Consider the following 24,877-nt stretch of genomic DNA (forward strand, 5'->3'; position numbering starts at 1 on the left):
ATGATTTAAGAGAAAAACATTTAAAGAAAAAATAGCATTTATTAGTATAAAATTAGTATTAGACTACTGTCACTTTGGTCTGTAACTCTAAACCTTATTTATTACATAATTTAAGAGACTAATACACTTAAAGAATTATTAGTTTATGTTTTTGGGCCCACAACATATAACTACGTAATTTGGTGACATATACAACTGAAAGCCTGGGAGTGCAGCTGTAAAGGAACAGAGTTTTTGTATGTTTTGAAGTTAAGCTGTATCAAATTAGAGTGTTATAACTTCAGGATATTAAATGTAATCCCCCTGGTGACAACAAAGAAACGCCTATAGAATATACACAAAAGGAAGTAAGAAAGGAATTTAAACATTTCACCACAAAAAATCAACTAAACACAAAAGAAGACAGGAATGCAGGAAATGACGGACAAAAATACTCTAAGGCATATAGAAAACAGCACAGAGACAGGAGTCTCTTTTTATCAGTAATTATTTTCATTGTAAATGGATTAAACTTTCCAATCAGAAGACAGACACTGTCAGAATGGATAAAAAACACACGATCCAACTATATTCAGTCTATAAAAGACTCACTGAGATCCAAAGACACAAACTGGTTGAAAGTGAAAGGAAGGAAAGAGATATTCTATGCAAATAGTAACCAAAAGAGGGCAGGAGTGGCTCTATTAGACAAAATAGACTTTAAATTTAAAAATGTTACTAGAAACTACTTTAAAAAGGATATGTTAAAAGATTCAATACAGCAAGAAGACATAACAATTAATTATAAACATTTACATACCTAATGACAGACCATCAAAATGTATGAAGCAAAAACTGACCGAATTGAAGGGAGAAATAGACAGTTCTACAATATAATAGGAGACTTCAATACGCCACTTACAATAGGGAGACCAGTCAGACAGAAGGTATATAAGGAAAAAGGACTTAACACAATGAGCCATTGAAACTTAACAGACATATACAGAACACCACCCAAAAATAGAACACACATTCTTCTCAAGTGCATATATAGGACATTTTCCAGGACAGAACATATGTTAGACCACCAATTAAGTTTTAATAGATTTTAAAAGATAGATATCATACAAAGTATCTTTTCTTACCACAATGGAATAAAGTTAGAAATAACAAAAGGAAAAATAAAATGTTCAAAAAATTGTGGAAATTATACACACACTTTTAAACAGTCAATGAATCAAAGAAGTCACAAGAGAAACTAGGAAATACTTAGAGAGTTGAATGAAAATGAAAACACAACAGAGCAAAATTTATGGGGCACAGTGAAAGTAATGCTAAGGGGGAAATTTATAACTATAAACACATTCAAAAACTAAAGATCTCAAGTCAGTAACCTAACTTTAAACTTAAGGAACTAGAAAAAGAAGAAAAAATTAAATCCACAGACAGAAGAGGAAGGAAGTAATAAGGATTAGAGCAGAGATAAATGAAATAGAAAAACTAGAGAAAATCAATGAAACCAAAAGTTAATTCTTTGAAAAGATCAACAAAATTGACAAACCTTTAGCTAAATGGACTAAGAAAAAAAGTTAAATTACTAAAATCAGAAATGAAAGTAGAGATATTACTACCAATTCTACAGAAATAGAAAGGATTATAAGAGTATTGCAAACAAGTGTATGCCAATAAATTAGATAACCTAGATGAAATGGACAAATTACTAGAAACACAGAATTTACCAAGACTATCTCATGCAGAAATAGAAAATATGAGTAGACCTATATATAACTAGTTGAGGAGATTGAATCAGTAATGAAAATTCTCCCAACCAAAAATAAAGCCCTGGACCTGACAGTTTCTTGGGTGAATTCCACCAAATATTTAAAAAACTAATGCTGATCTTTCTCAAACTTTTCCAAAAAACTGAAGAGGAAGGAACATTTCCTAACTCACTCTGTAAGGCCAGCACTACTGTGATACAAAAGCCAGAAAAAGACACTACAAGAAAACTATAGACCAATATCCCTTATGAACACTGATGCAAAAATCCTCAACAAAATAATAGCAAACCAAATTCAGCAGCATATTAAAAGGATTTACACCATGACCAAATAGGATTTATATCTGGAATGCAAGGATAGTTTTAACATATGAAAATTGATCAATGTAATACACCAAATCAATAGAATGGAGGAAAAAAACACATGACCATCTCAATTAATGCAGAAAAGGCATCTGACAAAACTCAACACCCTTTCATGATTTAAAAAAACTCAACAAACTAGGCATAGAAGGAAACTATCTCACCATAATAAAAGCCATCTATAAAAAACCTACAGCAAACATCACACTCAATGGTGAAAGACCAAAAAGCACCTCCTCTAAGATCAGGAACAAGGCTAGGGTGTCTGCTTTCATCACTTCCATTCAACATAGTATTGGAAGTTCAAGCCCTAGCAATTAAGCAAGAAGAAGAAATAAAAGGCATCCAAATTGGAAAGGAAGAAGTAAAATGATCTCTGTTTGCAGATGATATATTTAAAAACCCTAGAGTCCACAAAAAACCTGTTTGAACTGATACATTAATTCAGCAAAGTATCAGGATACAAACTCAACACACAAAAACAGTTGCATTTCTATAAACAAATAATGAAAGATAAGAAAGGAAATTACAAAAACAATTCCATGTATAAGAACATCAAAAAGAATAGAATAGTTAGGAATTAACCAAGGAGGTGAAAGAACTGTGTAACGGAAACTACAAAACATTGCTGAAAGAAATTAAAGAAGACATAAATAAATATAAACACATCCCTTGTTCATGGATTAGAAGACTTATTAATATTATTAAAATGCCAATACTGCCCAAAGCAATCTATGGATTCAGTGCAATCCCTAGCAAAATCCCAATGATATTTTTTGCAGAAATAGAAAAATTCATTCTAAAATTTATATGGAATCTCAAGGAACTCTGAATGCCAAAATAATCTTGAAAAGGGAGAAGGAAATTAGAGGGTTCACACTTCCTGATTTCAAAACTTACTACATTTCTACAGTAATCAAGACAATGTGGTACTGGTATGAAGACAGACATATAGACTAATGGACAGAATAGAGAGCCCATGAATAAATCTTTGCATATATGGTCAAGTGATTTTTGACAAGGGTGCTAAAATATTCAACAGGGAAAGAACAGTCTTTCATCAAATCGTGCTGGGAAAACTGGATATCGATTTGCAAAAGAATGAAGTTGGACCCTTACCTAGCACCTTATACAAAAATTAACTCAAAATTGATCAAGGGCCTAAATGTAATACTTAAAACAATAAATATCTTAGAAGAAAACATAGAGCAAAAGCTTCATGACATTGGATTTGTCAATGATACATTGGATATGACACTAAAGGCAAAGGTTTAAAAAAGAAAAATAGACAAACTGAACTTAATGACAATTTAAAAATTTTGTGCATCACAGACACTATTCAGAGAGTAAAAAGGCAAAATACAGAATGGGAGAAATATTTGCAAATCACATACCTGATAAGGGATTAATGTCCAGAATATATAAAGAACTCCTAAAACTCAACAACAACAATAAACAAACCAATTCAGAAATGGGCCAAGGACTTGAATAGACATTTCTCCAAAGAAAATATATGAATGGCCAATAGGCATATAAATAGATGCTCAATATCACTAACCATTAGGGCAATGCAAATCAAAGCCACAGTGAGATATCACCTCACACCTGTTAGAATGGCCATTATTTAAAAAAAAAAAAAACCCAGAAAATAACAAGTGCTGTCAAGCATGTAGAAAAATCAGAGCCTGTGTGCACTGTTGATGGGAATGTAAAATGGTATAGCTGCTGTGAAAAACAGTATGGAGGTTCCTCAAAAAATTAAAAGTAGAATTACCATATGATCCAGCAATTTCATTTTAGGGTATATAACCAAGAGAATGAAAAGCAACGTCTTGAAGAGACATCTGTACAATCATGTACATAGCAGCATTATTCAATTCAATAGCTAAAATGTGAAAGCAACCCTGGTGTCCATTGATGGAAGAATGGATTAGCAAAATGTGGTATAGACGTACAATAGAATATTATTCAGCCTCATAAAGGAAAGAAATTCTGAAATATGCTACAACATGGATGAACCTTGAGGACATTATGCTAGATGAAATAAACCAATCACAAAAAGACAAATACTGTATGATTCTACTTACATGAGGTACTTAGTGTAGTCAAAATCATGAAGAAAGAAAGTATACAGTGGTTTCCAAGGGCCAGGGGGGCAGAGAATGGGGAGTTATTAATGGGTATAGAATTTCAGTTTTTGAAGATGACAAGAGTTATGGGATGGTGGTGATGGTTGTACAACAATGTGAATGTACTTAATACCACTGAAGTGTACACTTAAAAATGGCTAAGATGGTAAATGTTATGTGTATTTTTACTACAATAAAAGAATCAAACTCTATGTTTTTGAGGGGGCTACTGGAAAAGAGGGTATCTACCAGACTTACAGTTGTGAGAATGTGAGGCTGGAATTCCATTTCGCCAGCAAGAGAGGAGAGTTTGAGAATGGAACCAACCCAGAAGAGGCAGAAATGACATTAAAATGGGGAAAAAACTTTGAATCCTAGTGATATCCTTTGAGCCCCTTATTTAAGCCATGGCTAAAGCCAGTGTCATCCCTAGACTTTTTCCCTTACTAAGCCAACCAATTCCCCTTTCAGCTAAGCCTTTTTTTTTTTTTTTTAATTTGCGGTACGTGGGCCTCTCACTGTTGTGGCCTCTCCCGTTGCGGAGCACAGGCTCCGGATGCGCAGGCTCAGCAGCCATGGCTCACAGGCCCAGCCGCTCCGCGGCATGTGGGATCTTCCCGGACCAGGGCATGAACCCGTGTCCCCTGCATCGGCAGGTGGACTCTCAACCACTGTGCCACCAGGAGACCCCAGCTAAGCCATTTTTTTTGAAGAGTTTTTTGTTCCTTGCAATGGATGGAGTCCTGATACATACCTTCAGAACATGATTTAGTAGGAAGAGAAGAAAATAGTCCCCATGTCAGTAAGTGGAAGCTCCATCTTCAGTTGCTCAGGCCTAGAATTCTGGAGACCTCTAGCTCTCCTTTTTATTATTCAAACTCACACCCAAGCCATCAGCAAATTCTCTAGACTCTGTCAGATATATCTAAAATCTGATCACTTCTCATCCTCTCTACGGCTACCACCTTGGTCCAGCCACCACTTTTTCTTGCCTGGATAACTGCAGTAGCCCCTTAAATGGTCTCCCCTTGTGGTTCATCATTCTACTCTCAAAACAACACCCAAAGTGACCTTGCTGACACTTAAAGCACATCATGTCACTCCTCTGACCAAAACTCTCCAGACTCACTTAGAGTAAAAAGTGAAGTCCTAAGCCAGGTTTTACATGATTTGTCCCCCTCAACTTCCAACACCTATCTCACTTTATCTCTTACCACTGTTCTCCTTTTTCAGTCTTCTCTACCCAAATTAGCCTCCTTGGTCTTCCTAGAAGATGACAGACATGCTCCTTTCTCATGGCCTTTGCACTTCTAGTACCTACCCCGGGAATAGATCCCCCTGGATTGTTCCCAAATTTTTACCCTTCCTATTCCATTATGTTAGATTTGGATATATGACTTGATTTAGCCAGTGGAATGAGAAACAGGGACTTTAAACATACTTTCATGGTTTGGCGTGCCCTCCTGAACTCCTGTGATTTACCATGAGCAGAACGTACCCTAACTGGCTGCTGGTCTTGGGGTGGGGGGAGGAAGAAATGTAGAATAGATCTGAAACAACCCACAGTCTGGATATAAGTTCAACTGACCTCCTATTAGCCCAGTAGAGCCATAGATGATCCATGAACAGGAAAATAGGTATTTGCTATTATAAGCTACTGAGATTCTGAGAATTTTGTTTTAATGAATAAAATATGAATAGTGTTGAAACTGATACCTAGAAATAGAATGCTGTCCTAATAAAAACCTAAATTATGTGGCAGTCATTGGCTTTGTGACTGAATAACAACAGGTGGTTATAGGAACCTAGAAAAATAGTGACACAAGTTATGTAGAGGTGATACATTTAGTAAAACTATCTTCTGTGACAGTGTGAAAGACAGAAAATGTACATAACAGAACTGAGTCATTGGGCAAAGAGATTTTGAGGCAGGAAGTTTAGACTATGAGTTGGTTGTTGCTAGCTTTATTTGATAAGGTGTGCTACAAGAAAGAAATCAGCTCAAAAAATATGGATAAAAAAACTGAATTGAGAGGGAAAACAGCCCCAAATTCTAGAATTTGTAGGTTGGCTTCAACATAGCCTTGAGGCAAATGTCAAATCAAAGTAATGGCTTTTACATCTGTGGTAGACAATCTCTAAGATGACCTCTGATGATCCCCATCTTTTAGTATTCATACCCTTCTGTAATCCTAGGTCACTGGGCTAAACCTAGTGACTTACTTCTACTGAATGGTATATGGCAAAAGTAATGGGATTCTGCTTCTGAGATTAGGCTACCTTCACTGCAGTCTTTTCAGAGACCTTAGATAAAGGAACCCAGATAAGCCACTCCTGGATTCCGGACCCACAGGAACTATGTGATAATAAACGTTTTTTGTTTAAAGCTGCTAAAATTTGGGGTAATTAGTTACTCAGCAATAGAAAATGAATACAACATCTGTCTTGGTCCATTCACCTGTTATAACAAAATACCTCCAACTGTGTGGCTAATAAATAAGGGACATACATTTCTCATAGTTCTGGAGGCTGGAAGGTTGAGATGAGGGTGCCAGTATGGTCAGATGAGAGCTTTCTTTTGGGTTGCAGACTGCTTGTTGTATCCTCACAAGGCAGAAGGGGCTGGGGATCTCTCTGGAGCCTCTTTTATAAGGCACTAATCCCATTCAGAGGGCTCTGCCCTCATGACATAATCACCTCCCAAAGGCCCCACCTTCTTGTACCATAATATGGGGCATTATAATTTCAGCATATGACTTTGGGGGACAGAAATATCTAGACCATAGCATTCCACCCCTAATCCCCTCAGATTCATGTCATTCTCACATGCAAAATTCATTCATCCCATCCCAGCAACCCCTAACGTCTTAACTAATTCCAGCATCAACTCTAAACTCCAAAGTCTTATCTCAATAACATCTAAATCAGATATGGATGAGACTCAAAATATGATTCATCCTGAGGTAAATTTCCTGTCCAGTTGTGAACCCATGAAACCAATCAAGTTATGTGCTTCCAAAATACAACTGTGGGACAGGCATAGGCTAAGACATTCCCATTGCAAAAGGGAGAAAAAGGAAAGAAGGATGGGGAATGGGTCCCAAGCAAGCTCAAAACCTAGTAAAGCAGATTCAATGAGATCTTAATGGTCAAGAATAATCCTCTTGTCCCAGTGCTCTGCCTTCTGGACCCACTAGGGTGGCAACAGCACGCCAACAGCTTGGCAGGGTGCTACTCATGCCTGGCTCTCTGTCCGGACTCTGCCCACACCACAGTGCACAGCTCCAGGCAGCTCACCTCCGTGGCCTCTATTGGAAGCCGTCTGCCCTGTTAAAACCTAGTGTTAATGGCCCTGATGATCTCTTAGTCACCTTCAGGGCTTTTGAAAATTTGTCTTCATGACACAAACAGATGGAAAGATCAAGGCAATCTACAGATTCAATGCAATCCCTATCAAAATACCAATGGCATTTTTCACAGAACTAGAACAAATATTTTAAAAATTTATATGGAAACATGAAAAACCCAACAGCCAAAACAATCTTGAGAAAGAACAGAGCTGGAGGAATCACACTCCCTGACTTCAGACTATACTACAAAGCCACATTAATAAAAACAGTATGGTACTAGCACAAAAATAAACATCAATGGAACAGAATAGAGAGCCCAGAAATAAACCCACACACTTATGCTCAATTAATCTGTGACAAAGGAGGCAAGAATATACAATGGAGAAAAGAATCTCTTCACCAAGTGGGGGTGGGAAAACTGTACAGCTACATGTAAAAGAATGAAATTAGAACATTCACTAATACCATATACAAAAATAAAGTCAAAATGGATTAGAGACCTAAATGTAAGACTGGAAACCATAAAACTCGTAGAGGAAAACATAGGCAGAACACTGACATGAATTGTAGCAATATTTTTTTGGATCTATCTTTTAAAGCAAAGGAAATAAAAGCAAAAATAAACAAATGGGACCTATTTAAACTTAAAATCTTTTGCACAGCAAAGGAAACCATAAACAAAACAAAAAGCCTACTGAATGGGAGAAACTATTTGCAAATGATATGATTGATAAGGGGTTAACATCCAACATATATAAACCGCTCATATGACTCAACATCAAAAAAACAACCCAGGACTTCCCTGGTGGCCCAGTGGTTAAGACTCCACACTTCTACCACAGCGGGCACGGGTTTGATCCCTGGTCAGGGAACTAAGATCCCACATGCCACACAACCAAAAAAGAAAGAAAAAGAACAAACAAGCAAACAAAAATCCATACCACCCAATTAAAAAATGGGCAGAAGAACTAAAGAGACATTTTTCCAAAGAGAAAATGCAGATGGCCAACAGGTACATGAAAAGATGCTCAACACTGCTAATCATTAGGGAAATGCAAATCAAAACCACAATGAGATATCACCTCACACCTCTCAGAATGGCTATCATCAAAAAGAACACAAATAGGGCTTTCCTGGTGGCGCAGTGGTTGAGAGTCTGCCTGCTGATGCAGGGGACATGAGTTCGTACCCCAGTCTGGGAAGATCCCACATGCCGTGGAGCGGCTAGGCCCATGAGCCATGGCCGCTGAGCCTGCGCTCAGCAACGGGAGAGGCCACAACAGTGAGAGGCCTGCATACCACAAAAAAAAAAAAAAAAAAAAGGAACCCTCATACACTATTGGTGAGAATGTAAATTGGTGGATCCACTATGGAAAACAGTATGGAGGTTTCTCAAAAACAGAACTACCATATGACCCAGCAATTCCACTCCTGGGTATATATCTGAAAAAAACAAGACCCCTCATTTGAAAAGATACATCCATCCCAATGTTCACAGCAGCATTATTTACAATTGCCAAGATATGGAAGCAACCTAAGGAAGTGTCCGTTAACAGATGAATGGATAAAGATGACGTGTATGTAAGTGTGTGTGTGTGTGTACACACACACACACACACACACACACACACACACACACTGGAATACTACTCAGCCAAAAAAAAGAATGAAATTTTGCCATTTGCAGCAACATGGATGGACTTGAGGGGTATTATGATAAGTGAAATAAGTCAGAAAAACAAATACTGAATGATATCACTTATATGTGAAATCTAAAAAATACAACAAACTAGTGAATATAACAAAAAAGCAGCACACTCACAGGTATAGACAACTAGTGGTTACCAGAGGGAAGAGGGAAGGGGGGAGGGGCATTACAGGGGTGGGGAATTAAGAGGTACAAACTATTATGTATAAAATAAGCTACAAGGATAATTGTACAACATGGGGAATATAGCCAATATTTTATAATAACTATAAATGGAGTGTAACATTTAAAAATTGTGGCTCTCCCCTTCAGTTCAAACTGGCAGTTTTCCTGCTGGGGTGGCTGATTAGTTCCATGCTTCATACCCACACTCATCTCCTTATCAAATGGTTGGTTCTCCACACACTTAACTGTTCTATTCTGAACACACATTCTCATTCTTTGGATTATGGATGGGCTGAGAATTTTCCAGATTTCAATGTTCTGGGTCCTTTTTGCTTGACACTTCCTTCTTCAGTTCACTTATCTCTTCTTGCATTTAACTGTATGCAATCAGGAGGAACCAAGCCACTCCTTCAACACTTTGCTTAGATATCTCCTCAGCTAAATACACAATTTTATCACTCACAAGTTCTACCTTGCACAAAACACTAGAACACAAACACAGTTCAGCCAAGTTCTTTACCATTTTATAGCAAGGACTGCTTTTTGTCCATTGTCCAGTAACGTGTTCTTCATTTCTGAGACCTTATCTGTACATGATTACTTGTATTGTCTAAAAAGATGGACACTTACTCTCCCACTCTCTTCCTTTCTGAGCTTTCTCCACAATCACCTGCAGAAGTCCTTTCATGGCAATATCAGCATTTTCTAACAGGTACCAATAGAATACTGTCTAAGCTTGTCTTGGTCACCTCCTAACACCGTCACATTGGAGGTCAGGGTTGGGGCGGGGGCACAAACATTCAGTACTAATACTACCTGATCTCCCTAATCCTCCTGCTCTTATCTCCTCCTTGGGCACTTCTGATCATCTAACACATCAGATATTTTACTTACTAACTAGAATATAAGTTACAGAGGGAGGGATTTTTGTCTTGTTTTGTTCACTGCTCTATTCCCAAGCACATAGTTGGAGCTCAGTACATAGTTGTTAAATGAATGAATGAATGAATGAATATAGGACTAGCAGTCAGGTGATGTATGTTATGCTACCAACTCTCATTAACAAGCGGTGTGGCTTTTGAAATGTAATTTAATCTCTCTGGATTTTAACTGTTCTCATCAATAAGCAAGAGTATTAAAAAGCCCTAAGGTTAGAAAATTCTATGATTTAAGGATATGGTACATAGTAAGAAAATAACAATTATGATATACAATAATTATACAACTGCAAACTTTTTTTTTGCCTGATTGTTAGTCATAATAAGAAGAGTACTTATTTGGCATATCCATATCATAGGCAGAAATTTTCAGTCGTACCTGAGAACTTAACTTGAGAAGCTCAGTCTGAGAGTCACTGGATTCTGAACTGTCAGAGCCATGGCTACTACAAAAAATAATAAATTATTTTAATTTACAGAATGTTTTGGTGGTATTTTAAGATTTCAACTGTTACTTTTACTTTATTATCTTATTGGAATGGTAGAAATAGTTCTAATTATAAGAAGAATGTTTACAAAGGTGGTATAGATGTTTGGTAGTTCTAGGCATTATAAGAGTATTAGAAGAATGATGACTGAAACTGATTGGAACACGTCAAATATAAACAAATCTGAGTTCAAAATGATACTCTCTATCTGCAAACAATACAGGGGCACTAACTCAAAGTCTGAAAATTTATAAATAAATTGGAAGAATCAAACATTTGTTCTGCTTTTCCTATAGGAACTGCACTAAAATTAGCACCTTCCTTCTTCCAATAACATTCCCTTGGCATTAAATTTTGCACTTATTATTCACTAACTTAGATTATTTATATGGCATCTCTATAAGTGTGTCAGTTCTCTGTGGGTAATGACAGCATTAAAAACAATTTGAATATGTCTTTCATATACAGTACGTAGTGGGTGCTCAATTAATATCATCTAAATAAATGAATAAATGAAGTCTTGATGGGGTCTGGCTAAAGTAATGTGCATGGGAAAAATTTTCCTCCACCTATAGCCAGGATTTTCAGTACAGACTGAAAATTACATACTCATATTATTATAAAGAGCATAGTATCAGTAGAACAGCACAGCAAATTACATTACTACCACCATCCTGACTTACCTAGACTCTAGATCCAATGTAATTTCTTTCAGAGAAGTATCTGAATCATCAAGGACTTCTTCCAAGTTTATATGTTTTTCCATTTCTTCTAATTCTTTCAGGCACTGATAATACTAGGGGAAAATGATAGATGAGTTAATTATAAAATAACTATTTCCTAATTAAACTGAATATTTATAGATACCTGGAACATCAAGTACAAAAAACACTGAACACTGTTAGGATATTAAAAGGAACAAACTGCTGTAGGCCCATAGGCAGGTTATGTTATCTGAGAGACTGGAGTCTGATGTATCATCAAATGGACTTTACTTACCTTGGTTCGGTCTGGATCACAGTAGTCCAAGAGAGAATCACAAAAATGATACCCCATCGACTCCAAGTCTTTTGTGTTGAAATGAATGCCTCTTTTATTACCTAAAACATCAATAAGTTTAGCCACCCTTGAAGGTGACTTAAACATATTTTCTTAGCAGGTAGGCCTAAGTTGCCCAACAAAGTGTAAACAAAACATCTGATATGATTCCGTATTCTGTCCTTTGGCTTTTCTACACTGGGACAGGTCATTTAACAGCTTATTGCTTTCCCTTGTTCCTTCTCCACCACCTGGACCAAAGGTGACTTAATACAGATTAGTCTGTGTTGCAAAGCAGAAGAAAATTCAGTAAGAAAGTTATAGAATACTTGGTTACCAGTTATAAGCACCCTAGTTATCACTTAGAGAAAAACCTGGGTAAATATTTTAATGTTTTCATCATCATTAATAGTGTTATAAGAATTTCAAGGTGCTTTAAAAACTAGCCAGAAGTTACAAGTGTGGATTTCCAGCACTTTCCTTTGAGTTGATACATTTTCTAATAATGTGACAATTACCTTAATATGGGGCATTCTAAGGATAATGTTAAATGTGACTGAAAGCTTTCTTAAATGGAACTAGGGTACACTTTTTAGTTCAAGGAACCAATTAAAATACAAATTGACAAAAAACAAAAACAAAGTCCAGTCTAAGTTTGCCTTAAAAATGGCAAATCTACTAAAGATATTTCTATTCTGATATTTTAATTATGAGCATTGCTTTTTCTTGAAATCATTAGAGTCATCTGTAGGAACCCCTTCTAAAACAAAAACAAAAACCCCAAACAAGCAATTAAAGATTAGTTCATGAAACAACCAATTAGGTATTCTATGTATGTGCTAAAACTTCCTTTTCTAAACAAAGGAAAATGATGATAGAGATATATAGTGGGAGTCTGTTTATTCATCCTATCTATAGAATTGATTAGATATCAGTATGTATCTAAGCAGGAAGAAAGTGCTCACGATCCAGTTGCCTACACTATTAATCTTACATTAAAAACGTCTCTTTGGTTTAAAGCTCTGACAGTCATGAATGAGGACACTTGATCTTACCCAGAGTAGATTCACAAAAAGTGGCCTCCATGGTAAAGCTGTTCCTGATTCCCACTTTCCACGTTACCACCGTTCCTATTCCCTCTTTGCTCTTCTGAATATTAAACTTGCAAGCTGAGAATGAAAACTGAAAAGACGCAAATAAAAATGAGACCCATTGCTTTTCTAATCACAATGTCTTTCATAGGAAGTACGGTTGGAAATGAAAAAGTAGTTGTGCAAAAGCAATAATTCTCTCTAAAGCTTTGGGAGCTTTTATATCCTGACCAATGAAAATAACTCATTTTAAGGATGACATATTTACATTTCTGAGAATTATAGACTTAAATTCTGAAATAAATTTTATTTTTTATCTATATGTAACATATGCATTCAAAACCAGCTGATGAATTCTTGATAGTGTTGACTTTAAAAGGCTATAGGAAGGAGCCTAAACATGTTTAGGAATGAAGATCAGTGTTGTAGATTTTCAGAATCGAATACGATGCTTTATTATCACATGAAAGATAATTTGAAAGTCGCCCTCAAGAACTGTTATAACATCAGTATCTACAATGAGTTTTTGTAATTTAATTACAATTAAAAAAATTTACTTTGTGTTCCATTCTGTGAATTTTAACACATGTATAGGTTTGTGTAAACACTACCACAAATCAGGATATAGGACAATTCCATCACCTCTTAAAAACTCCCTTGTGCCATCCCTTTGCAGTCACAAGTATTTCACTTATTTTGGAGTGATGGTAAATGATATTCTTTTAAATTTTGGTTTCCAGTTGTTCACTGTGAGTATATAGAACTGCAGTTGGTTTTTGTGGGTCGACCTTGTATCCTATGACACTGCTAAACTCAGTTATTAGTTCTAGGAGTTTTTGTGGATTGCATGGGTTTTCTATGAAAACAATCACGCCTGCCTTTCCAATCTGTCTGCCTTTTATTTCTTTTTCTTCCCTTATTGCACTTGTTAGAACCTCCAGTATAAGGCTGAATTGAAGGGGTAAAAGTGGATATCCTTGCCTTGTTCCTGACCTCAGGAGGAAAACAATCAGTCTTTTATCATTAAGTATGGTGGTAGGATATTGGGCATTTTTTTTCATATCTCAAATTACTGGTCATTAAACATTTCACACAGTTGCTTTCTTATGGTCAATTGTATAAACCAATCAGAATAACTAAATAAAAAAGCAGTTTACTAACTAAAATTATCCATTTTGCTGTCTTGCATGGGCAACATGTAGTAAAGGAAAAGTCAAAATATTAAAGGTGCTTACTTTATCTGGACAATTTTTGCTCAGCCTAAGTGGCAAGATTCGTTGCTGTAAGTATAATGCTTTACATCTGTCACTATCATCACAGCCATACATGAAGATGTCCTCTTTCTTACTATGGCCATGAAGGTCACAATACAAAATAACCCCTCATTTCTCCATCAATCTACAAAGAAGAAAAAGAACAAGTTACTACATTTTACCTCTGCATTTTTCTTCTATGGCTGTAATTATGGATTAACAAGTCTAATATCCAAATAAACAGAATTTCTTATATCCTACTTTTCAGTTTCTTTTCTTACCTCTTATGATTATTAACATATAATTTTTTAAACACCTACAATAAGTTCCTATTAATTGTATATAAAATATGAATGTTTTAGCCTTCCAGTATAAGGACAAAATTTTTACCTTACTCCCAAGACTTTCTCCAAGAGGATCTCTCTGCTTTTTTGATTGTGTTTTTTGTTGTACACAGAAAACAGCTCACTCTTATCTTTGCCTTTTAGCTCTCACATAGATTCTTTCTGACTGAAGTATCTTCTTTCTTCATATTTGTAAATGCAAATACTACCCCTTATCCCTCAACACCAACATCACGTCTCACTTCCTCTCTGACTAGTCAAGCCCACAGACTTTTCTTTTTTGAACTCCTGTAGCACTTAATGTTGGTACCATTTACTTGGCACTTGCCTAGGTAAGTTTTCATATTTTTGATATTTAATCAAACATGGATAGGGAATGCTTCAAAACATCTAAAACAGTGCTATGCACACAAGTACCAAAATATGTGTTAAAAATTGAGTGCCTGACAACTTAGTGCTGAAGCCAATTAATATTTAACCTTTGAGTAATGTGGTGAGTAAATCATTTTGAGAAAAATAGTACCAAAGTTTGAATTGATTGTTTTTCTGGTAAATTTCTAATAAATAATTTAAAGAAATCATTTCTCAAGAGCACAATTCTTAGCCTGCATAATTTAGGCATTCAATGAATATTAAAGTGATAAAAAATAAGTCCCCCAAACTGGTTGATGAAAATAACTAGTAGAGAGGCTTTCAAAAGGTGAAAAAGTGGTGGTGTTAAGGTGGTAGGATTACCGACATTTTTGCCTTTATTTTCATATCATATTTCCAAACTTCATATAGCATTATTATATTACTTAAATAACTAAAATTACATATACTGCTTATATCTGGAAGAATACCAAATGTTAATAATTTATAGTAACATGAAATGTAATACTTTTATAACAAAATATTAAATCGACATAAAGTCACCAAATGATCATTACAATTTTTTAGGAAAAGGACTAGATTATAAAGTAAGACTATCAAGTTAGCTCCTTAAATAAGATATGCTGTACATTTTTAAACCATTTCCCCAGTTTTAATGAACATTTGGTTTCTTATAAGTGAGTCAAAAGAAACCTCTAAGTAATTAAATCCCAAAGAAATGTTACTACTTTTGAAGTCAAACAGCATAATAGGGTCTCTCATCTTAACACTAATTTAAATCACTTTAGAAACAGTTGGGATTTCTTTCTTAGCCAGTTAAGATATTCTAAGTACCTTACACTAAGTAGCCTATATTAAAAGCTACTCTCTGTTATCCTCAAATACTTTAAATATATTTAGTTTTAGACATACTTACAGCCTCTCACCTTTCCACACGTATGTGACTGACTTTTATTCCATTTATCTGCCTATGATTAATCAATTGCATTAAAGTAGTTCTCTTTCTTGGAAGTCTTTCTGAAACTTATTGAATAGATTCCTGCCTTAACCTTCTTATGAGGCAATTTAAGAAGAACAGAGACATATAAAATGTCTTCCACAGAGACAAGCCAAAGGGCCTTGGCCTGTAATCCATCTTGTGTTGGGCCAGGCACCCTTAATGTCAAAGAGCATTAAGTAGACATTATAAATACTCTAATGGGCATCCCATCAGCTCCCTTTCTATTAAAAAATAAACTTTAAATTTTGGAATAACTTTAGATTTACACAAAACTGGCAAAATAGTAGAGAGAGTTTCCATATATCTACCCCTCATCCAGTTTCCCCTAATGTTAACATATTACATAACCATGGCACATTGTCAAAAACTAAGGAACCAACGTTGGTACATCACTATTAAACTCCCAACCTTATTTGGATTTCACTAGTTTTCCCAATAATGTCCTTTTTCTGTCCCAGAATCCAATCTAGGATACCACATTGCATTTACTCAGCTCTCTCCATTGTGTGCCATCCCCAGGAAAATTAGTTATGGGTTACTCTTTATGACTTAAATATTTCCCAAATAATTTCAGAGAATCCTGAAGTCCACATTTGTGAGGGGTATAAAACAAGAGTTTTTACTCATTTTTGTGGAGATCTGCGCTTCACTCCCCATGTGTCTATAAAGATAAAAGGATTAACATGAAAGTTGAGGCTGAACTAAGTAACTAGAGCCATGCTGGGTGCTCCTGAAGCCTGTCAGCTCCTCTGAGGGACTGGAGGTATCTTTGAGGTCCTCCTCCTTGAAACAGGGCTCGTATGCTTTTATTAGGGGCCCTGATGACAGAGCTGGATGAGGATATAGACACTCTCTATAATAGTACTTATTATTGTAACATTTGAACAATCCTAAATAGTTTACGAAGAGTTATTACATCTATATCTAATTCATTAACTTCTTTTTACATTTGCGGAAACACTGAATACATTTAGAGTTTCCAGTGTTCCAGTAATATTGGGCACTTTATTCTGGGCACTTTAGTAGTAATATTCTCATTTAATCCTCTTGTCTGTGAGGTAAGCGTTATTATTCCCACTTTATAGATGAGAAAACTGAGGTTTGGGTTTGTTTTTAAAATTGCTCAAGATCACACAGTTAGCAAATGATATAGCAGGGATTCCAATCTGATATGTTTTCACTCTAGTCTCCACATTCTTAACCAAAAAGGTTAAGAGGATTTGGGTGTTCTTTGACTCCAATAAATCTCTCTACTCTAGCAATGCCTATTCCTGATTGTTATTACTTGAATCTATTAAATAATTCACCCAGTAATTCAACAAAGCTTTAAATACTATGTGCATTTTACTGTTCTGATTCTTTAGAAAATTTAAAGCTGTTCATTTTTTCCAGGGGCAAATAAGACTATTCATGAAAGTTTAAATAAGTATGTAACCTATCATCAAAAGACTCATCATAGAGCAATGTATGGTCAACATAGTGCCAGAAGGCTCTGTAGATGTAACTAATTTTCACATATAAGGGATTCAAGGATCCCAAAATAAACATCAGTGCTACCATTAACTTTAGGAAGAAACCAAATTTTAGGATAGGCAAATGTAACTGTACATTTTCACTAAGCCATTAAAATGTTCTAGAGTCTATTTCATTACTTAAAAGAAAGCTAGTGAACGTAGTGGCATAATGCCAGAAAGGTACAGAAGCAGAGTTGGGAAGAATAAGGAAAAAAATTAAGTAGCTATAGTTAAACTATCCTAAGAAAATCTAGAGTAAAATGAGTGGGATTGTGGGAGCAAAATTCTTACTACCAAGTTTACTAAATAAGCATAGGGTAATTTGATGCTTATTTTACCTACAGATCATGTTCCGGGTATACCGAACAGAAGGAAATGACTCCTTCAGGAGAGATGTATAGTTAAGGTTTAAATCCCATCCAGCTAAGGAACACCGATAATTTCCCACAATCACACCATCTGGATTCAGCATGAGTACCACCTTGAAGATGAAAGTGTCCCGGAGCAACTGTGTATCACTTGAGTCTCCTAAAATATAATCTAGGAAGCCCTTCATGATCCAAAAGCTGTGGTTTCTCCTGGATGTACCCTTGCAGTCAAAATCATGGCCTTTCGCTTTCTTGACTCACTGTTCTTCAAGGGGGTAGTAATCGTTAAAACATACACCATGTTCCTAGTAATTGTGTGGCACAAGACACGTATTTTACAAAGCTTTGACTGTACTGGGTCATTATTGATGCTAGAAAGGTATTCTTGCAGGTTTGTGTAAGTGTATGGATAGCAGGTATCTTTATTGTGTGGAAATTGAAATGTCCATGTAAGAGAAATAATGGCACCCGTCTTGCCCCTGGTTGCTTCTATAATACTTCATTTGGTCTCCTATTCTCTGCCAGCCAATATTATGAGCGTTGGCCTCGTTTTCAGAATAAAACAGTGGGTGCATACCCCGATTATAAAGACTAGCAGGCTTGGTGAAATGGATAATAGTGAATCTGTAGTCTATTCCTGCTTGGGTATTAGTGACTTGGAAGTAGTACCACTGGGTGTGTTTATTTGTGAACAGGTCAGGGCACAGTCAGCTGGTATTCATATTCTGCCCTAAGACACAAAAAAAGGAAGGGGAAAAAAAGCACATAAAAATGTAAAAATGACATTCAAGTTTAAATTAAATAATAAAAGTAATAATAAATAGACAAATAATAAACTACCTATTCACAGAAAGCTTTTTATTTGGGAAACAACATTTATTTAGGCAATGTCCAATAAGCAAGTAATTGTAAAAAATCAAAGTTTTGAAGCTTTCTCTTTTATTGGATGCAAAACTGCTTCTATGTGAATTCTAAAGTCTTTTTACTCCTTTGTAATTCAAGAGAGCACATAAAAAAATGGGCATTTGACAAAAATTATATATGTCAACCCGGTTATGTTTCCTATAAAAGAAGTGATTAAAGAGTTCTTAAATTTTTAAGAATTCAAGTCCAATGTTTCTTTTTTTACTTCAGACATATATTTCTGTTTTACATTAGATTCTAGCTCTAAGAATCTGAAATACCTATCACTAAGAAAGGTTAAAAACCTATATAAATTACTGTAAGCATATGGATTATAAAACTGTAAACTCTGAGAGGACAGGAACTGTATTTCATAACTGTTTGCATCCCCCATACTTAATCACTGAAGATACTTAAAGGCAAAAATAATTTCATTAGTACATTACTTACATATCTAACAATTTTACCTGGTTAGTTGTGACTTTTTTTACCAAGTACTTCCTATTCTATCAGCATTATGCACTTATTGTGTGTGTATATGTGTTTGTGTGTGTAGTTATAAACAGTGAACTAGGAAATGAATGTTGTAAAACCTTGAGAGCCATTGAATCTAGGTGATGGGTATATGATAGTTAATGTAGAACTGTATTATGCTCTGTACTTAAGTGTATGTTTAAAATTTTTCATTAAAAAATTTTTTAAAAAATATCCTTGGATCGCAGGCATGTTCCCAAGCATGTTTTACAGAACACTCATCTGAAGAACTACTCCATTAAAAAGTCTGAGAAGCGGGGGTGTGTGTGTGTGTGTGTGTGTGTGTGTGTGTGTGTGTGTGTGTGTGTGTGTGTGTGTGTGTGTGTGTGTGTGTGTGTGTGTGTGTGTGACAATTCATATTGGCATACTGAAAATGTACATTACAGAAACCTGTTTAATTCATAGTTCTCAAAATTGTTTGAACCCAGAACCTTCCATACCTACCCCCTTAAAATAATCTCTAAGTAGCATCTATACTTCAAGGAATTATAGTTCAGTAATGGATACTAAAAGTAATGTATCTAATACAGGAAATAATAAATAGTTGATAGTCTACCTCCTCAAATAAAAATAATTAAAACCTACACTTTGACTACCTTCCGTAGATTACCACTCTCAAACCTTGCTTCAAACATCAAAGTATCATCACAGTTATTCACAGGCTGCTTCAAGGGTGTTCGGTTGCCCCCAACTTGGGAATACACAAAACAAGGCTCTTTGTAGGCTGATGAGAAACCATAAAGATATCAAGCCATAACTAAAGTATATAGGCTATTCTGCATAGAGTTTGGAACTACAGTATAACTGAAGTGTCACTAAGGATTATAAATTTTAACATAATTTGACACTAGCATATATAGGTTTATGTTGAAATAAGTAAGTCTAAGTATTTAGACTAGAAAAGCAATGCCTGAAATAAATTCATATATTTCTCACAGTAAAAATACTCTACTTCTGGTTATAATGAAGTAATTGGTCCTGAAGTCATCTTTTCACTGTAAATAACTATAAAACTGGACAAAAAATACGAATTAACTGTTTTCATGCATTTGGACAACACAAATACCAGAACTACATATGGTTCTTTTTTTTTTTTTTTTTTTTTTTTTTTTTTTTTTTAAATGTTTTTTTTATTTATTAATTTATTTATGGTTGCACTAGGTCTTAATTGTGGCACGTGGGATATTTGTTGCAGCAATCAGACTTCTTAGTTGTGTCATGTGGACTCAGTTGCAGCATGCATGTGGGATCTAGTTCCCCGACCAGGGATTGAACCCAGGCCCCCTTCATTGGGAGCATGGAGTCTTACCCACTGGACCACCAGGGAAGTCCCTACATATGGTTCTTGAAAGAAGGTAAATACATGAAATAAGCCCATGTTTAATTCTTGTTTTCTTCCTGGGGGTACTTTTTACCTCTTAGGAAGATGGCACTTAAGGATAGCATAACAGTCATGTTGAGCTGAGGAGGCGAGATTGTTGCCTGGGGCTGCTGAAATTGGTACCCTGGGTACCAGAGAGAAGAACGCTATGTAGAGGGAGGGCTTCAATAGTCTACATGGTGGTTCCCCAGTCCTTGACTGAAGGCTTGGCTCTACAAGCACAGGATAAGACTAGGGAAGATAGGACAGAGTGCTACTGTAGGACTGAGATACCAGAGGATAAACATTCTAGGATATATTGAAATTCAACCTATCCAGAATACAAGGACTTCACTGAGCACCTCAGGCATTCAATCGTGACTCTAAAAAGGTTGTATATTAGGCATAAGAACCGCATTCAGGAGTAAGGGCCATGACCTAGGACTAAGGACAAAATGAAAACAGACCTGCTTTTATAAAAAAATAAACCAATTCCAAAGGAAGCAAAATGATTTGCCAGCAATTTAGCTGCCTACCAGAAAAAAATTCAGCATAATGTTTAAAAAGAACATAATACAAACTCCTACAACATATCTTTCACAATTTCCCACATATGATAAAAAAAAACTATGAAGCACACAAAGAAGGAAATGTGATCCAATAAATATTTAACAGACCCAAAGATAACTCAGATGGTACGATTAACAGAGAAGGACTTTGAATATATGTTAAAATACTTAAGGGAAAAGATAGAGATAGTGAATAAACAGATCAAGTAATTCAAAAAAAGAAGAAATGTTAACTGTAAAAAGAATGAAATGAAAATTCTAGAAATAAAAAGTACAATAATGGAAATGAAAGATTTACCAGATGGGCTTAAGAGAAACTGAATATTGCAAAGGAAAGACTCAGTGAACTTAAAAACAAATGAATACAATTATCCAAACCCAAGGCCAGAGGAGAAAAAAAGAACAAAGACCCAGTGACATGTGCGAGATAGCTAGAAATCTACCATATGGATTGGAGTTGGAATTCCAAGGGACAGAAGAGAAAGAATATTATGGAGAAAATACGTGAAGAAATAATGGCTGAAAATTTCTCAAATTTGGAAAAAAAACAAAGAACTCTATTAAATTATGGATCTAAGAGGTTCAGCAAACTCCAAACCGGATAAATATAAAGATAACCAAATCTAGGCAGGTCACAGTCAAATTGCTGAAAAACAGCCAAACAGAAAAAGACACATCACATATAAGGAACAATGATATAAATTATGGCTGACTTTTTACTAAAGAGAACAGATGTCATGAGACAATGGAACAATATCTTTAAAGAAAGAAAAATATTTAAAAGAAAAAAATGTAAACCCAGAATTCTATATACTCAGTTGTTTGGGGACTTCCTTCTACAGCTACAGGTTTGGAAACCACTCTGTTCTCTTACCCCTTCAGGCCTAGGAGGAATAATGGTTCTGCTCTATTGACAATTCTGTGTTGCTTCACCATCCCGTATTAGTCTCCCTTAATTCTGTCCACCCTTTTGTAAGTTATCCTTTCATTAAAGTTTCTTAAATTACTCTATGTAAGCCATCCACTTCCTGACAAGAGCTTGACCGACTCACCTCATCTACTTTAATTTCATATTAGATCTCATTTATGTGTGAAAGTTATGAGGTACATTAGCTATGTAAATATTTGAAATCAAATATAAAAAATCAGAGGTGCTTTGCTCACCCCAGTTGCTTAAAAATGCACGAGTATATGATTTCTGTAGTTGCTTACTGTGTAAGAAGGAATTCCCGTGAATTTCTCTGTTTTGCCAGCTCTTTAAATAAAATACATTTGCTTCCTGGAAGTCATCTTTAATATATAGTCTAAGATACTGGGTTGGCCAAAAAGTTCATTCCGGTTTTTCCATAAGATATGGTGAAACTGTACAGGAGTCCCATACTGCCTTACATTGGTGCTTCAGGAGCAGCGCAGTTTAGAATATAGGTTGAGACTTCTACGTTTGCTTATTAGCATACTCTAACATGAAGCAGAGATTCTGCATTACCAGAGCTCTCAAGGTGCACTTATTAATCCTGAGTGTTAAGAACACTTTCCTGAGATGTAATCTTAGATGTTATTTGCAATGTGGGATATTTTCCTCTTTTCAAGAATGCAGTCCCAAGAAATGCATCAAACTGGCATAATATGAAAATAAATCACCTGAAAGACTGCATGAAAATGACCTATAGATGGAAAGGGGATGATAGTTGCAGAGCACTCTGCTGGATTTACCTTTGAAAACTGATGCGAAGCTTAATTCCATCGCAATAAGACTCTTCATTCTCATGGTCAACATGATGCTTTATCTTAAAGTAAGTGTGCATACGCTGCAATATGCACCTTCAAGAACATAATTAGCACTGAATCAACATTTGGATTAATATGTAACCAGACGTGTTTGTGGAGTCAGGGACTTCCTATTAATTTACAATTTCCACTATAAACAGCAGAACAAATATGACTAAGAGATTAGCCCAGGTACCAAGTTATTTTTTATAGCAACATGTCTCATATACCCACCATCTTCAGCTAGGTAAACCACAGGATCCTCCTTGGAGCTTGGATAAAGGGGTTCTATCTCCAGGCCTGTTGGGATGTACATTCGCTCAGGATTAGAAGGGGTCCAATCTGGAGAAAAAGAAAAAACAGAGGGACCTTCAAGATGGCAGAGGAGTAAGATGTGGAGATCATCTTCCTCCCCACAAATACATCCACACGTGGAACAACTCCTACAGAACACCTACTGAACACTGGCAGAAGACCTCAGACCTCCCAAAAGGCAAGAAACTCCCCATGTACCTGAGTAGGGCAAAAGAAAAAAGAGAGACAAAAAATAGGGATGGGACCTGCACCTCTGGGAGGGAGCTGTGAAGGAGAAAAGGTTTCCACACACTAGGAAGCCCCTTAACTGGCGGAGACTAGGGGTGGCAGGATGCTTCAGAGCCACGGAGGAGAGCGCAGCAACAGGGGTGCAGAGGGCAAAGCAGAGAGATTCCCGCACAGAGGATTGGTGCCGACGAGCACTCACCAGCCTGAGAGGCTTGTCTGCTCATCTGCCAGGGCGGGTGGGGGCTTGGAGCTGAGGCTCGGGCTTCAGAGGTTGGATCCCAGGGACAGGACTGGGGTTGGCTGCATGAACACAGCCTGAAGGGGGCTAGTGCACCACAGCTAGCCAGGAGGGAGTCCGGGAAAAGGTCTGGAGCTGCTAAAGAGGCAAGAGACTTTTTCTTGCCTCTTTGTTTCCTGGTGCATGAGGAGAGGGGATTAAGAGTGCTGCTTAAAGGAGCTCCAGAGACGGGTGTGAGCCGGGGCTATCAGCGCGGACCCCAGAGATGGGCATGAGATGCTAAGGCTGCTGCTACCGCCACCAAGAAGCCTGTGTGCAAGCACAGGTCACTATCCACACCCCCCTTCCGGAAGCCTGTGCAGCCCGCCACTGCCAGGGTCCCGTGATCCAGGGGCAACTTCCCCGAGAGAACACACGGCGCACCTCAGCCTCTTAAAACGTCATGCTGGCCTCTGCCGCCACAGGCTCGCCCCGTATTCCAAACCCCTCCCTGCCCCCTGGCCTGAGTGAGCCAGAGCCCCCTAATCAGCTGCTACTTAAACCCTGTCCTGTCTGAGCAGGAACAGATGCCCTCAGGCGACCTACACACAGAGGTGGGGCCAAATCCAAAGCTGAACCCCAGGAGCTGTGCGAACAAAGAAGAGAAAGGGAAATCTCTCCCAGCAACCTCAGGAGCAGCGGATAAAATCTCCACAATAAACTTGAGGTACCCTGCATTTGTGGAATACCTGAATAGAAAACAAATCATCCCAAAATTGAGGCAGTGGACTTTGGGAGCAACTGCAGACTTGGGGTTTGCTTTTTGCATCTAATTTGTTTCTGGTTTTATGTTTATCTTAGTTTAATATTTAGAGCTTATTGTCGTTGGTAGATGTGTTTATTGATTTGGTTGCCCTCTTCCTTTTTTTAAATTTATATAATATTTTTTCCTTTTTGTGACTGTGTATGTGTATGCTTGTTTGTGTGATTTTGTCTGTATAGCTTTGCTTTTACCATTTTTCCTAGGGTTGTCTATTTTTTTTCTTGGTAGTTTTTAGCGCTTGTTATCATTGGTGGATTTGTTTTTCGGTTTGCTTGCTCCCT

General features: G+C 36.6%; 2 protein-coding genes across 4 annotated transcripts in view; one reads left to right on the plus strand and one right to left on the minus strand.

Annotated features, from left to right (window-relative positions):
• CYREN (cell cycle regulator of NHEJ) overlaps positions 1-19,491 on the plus strand; it is a 90,596-nt gene extending 71,105 nt beyond the window's left edge. For 2 of the 3 annotated variants that reach the window (XM_060156618.1, XM_060156622.1), the window contains exon 6: positions 13,950-14,482. In XM_060156618.1, the coding sequence (XP_060012601.1) occupies positions 13,950-13,975 (26 nt within the window). In that variant the 3' untranslated portion in view covers positions 13,976-14,482. Of the gene's footprint in view, positions 1-13,949; positions 14,483-17,856 lie in introns of those variants that run through there. The other variant, XM_060156621.1, reaches the window with a different exon arrangement.
• Positions 1-24,877, minus strand: part of AGBL3 (AGBL carboxypeptidase 3) — a 90,782-nt gene that overhangs the window by 26,947 nt on the left and 38,958 nt on the right. The window contains 11 exon segments of the mRNA XM_060156626.1: positions 10,792-10,858; positions 11,584-11,696; positions 11,900-12,000; positions 12,994-13,120; positions 14,265-14,427; positions 17,851-18,082; positions 18,085-18,335; positions 18,337-18,582; positions 18,584-18,610; positions 19,903-20,041; positions 23,248-23,355. Coding sequence (XP_060012609.1) covers positions 10,792-10,858; positions 11,584-11,696; positions 11,900-12,000; positions 12,994-13,120; positions 14,265-14,427; positions 17,851-18,082; positions 18,085-18,335; positions 18,337-18,582; positions 18,584-18,610; positions 19,903-20,041; positions 23,248-23,355 — 1,574 coding nt within the window.

This window comes from Lagenorhynchus albirostris, chromosome 8 (assembly GCF_949774975.1).
Source record: "Lagenorhynchus albirostris chromosome 8, mLagAlb1.1, whole genome shotgun sequence".
In the NCBI taxonomy this organism is placed as follows: domain Eukaryota; kingdom Metazoa; phylum Chordata; class Mammalia; order Artiodactyla; family Delphinidae; genus Lagenorhynchus; species Lagenorhynchus albirostris.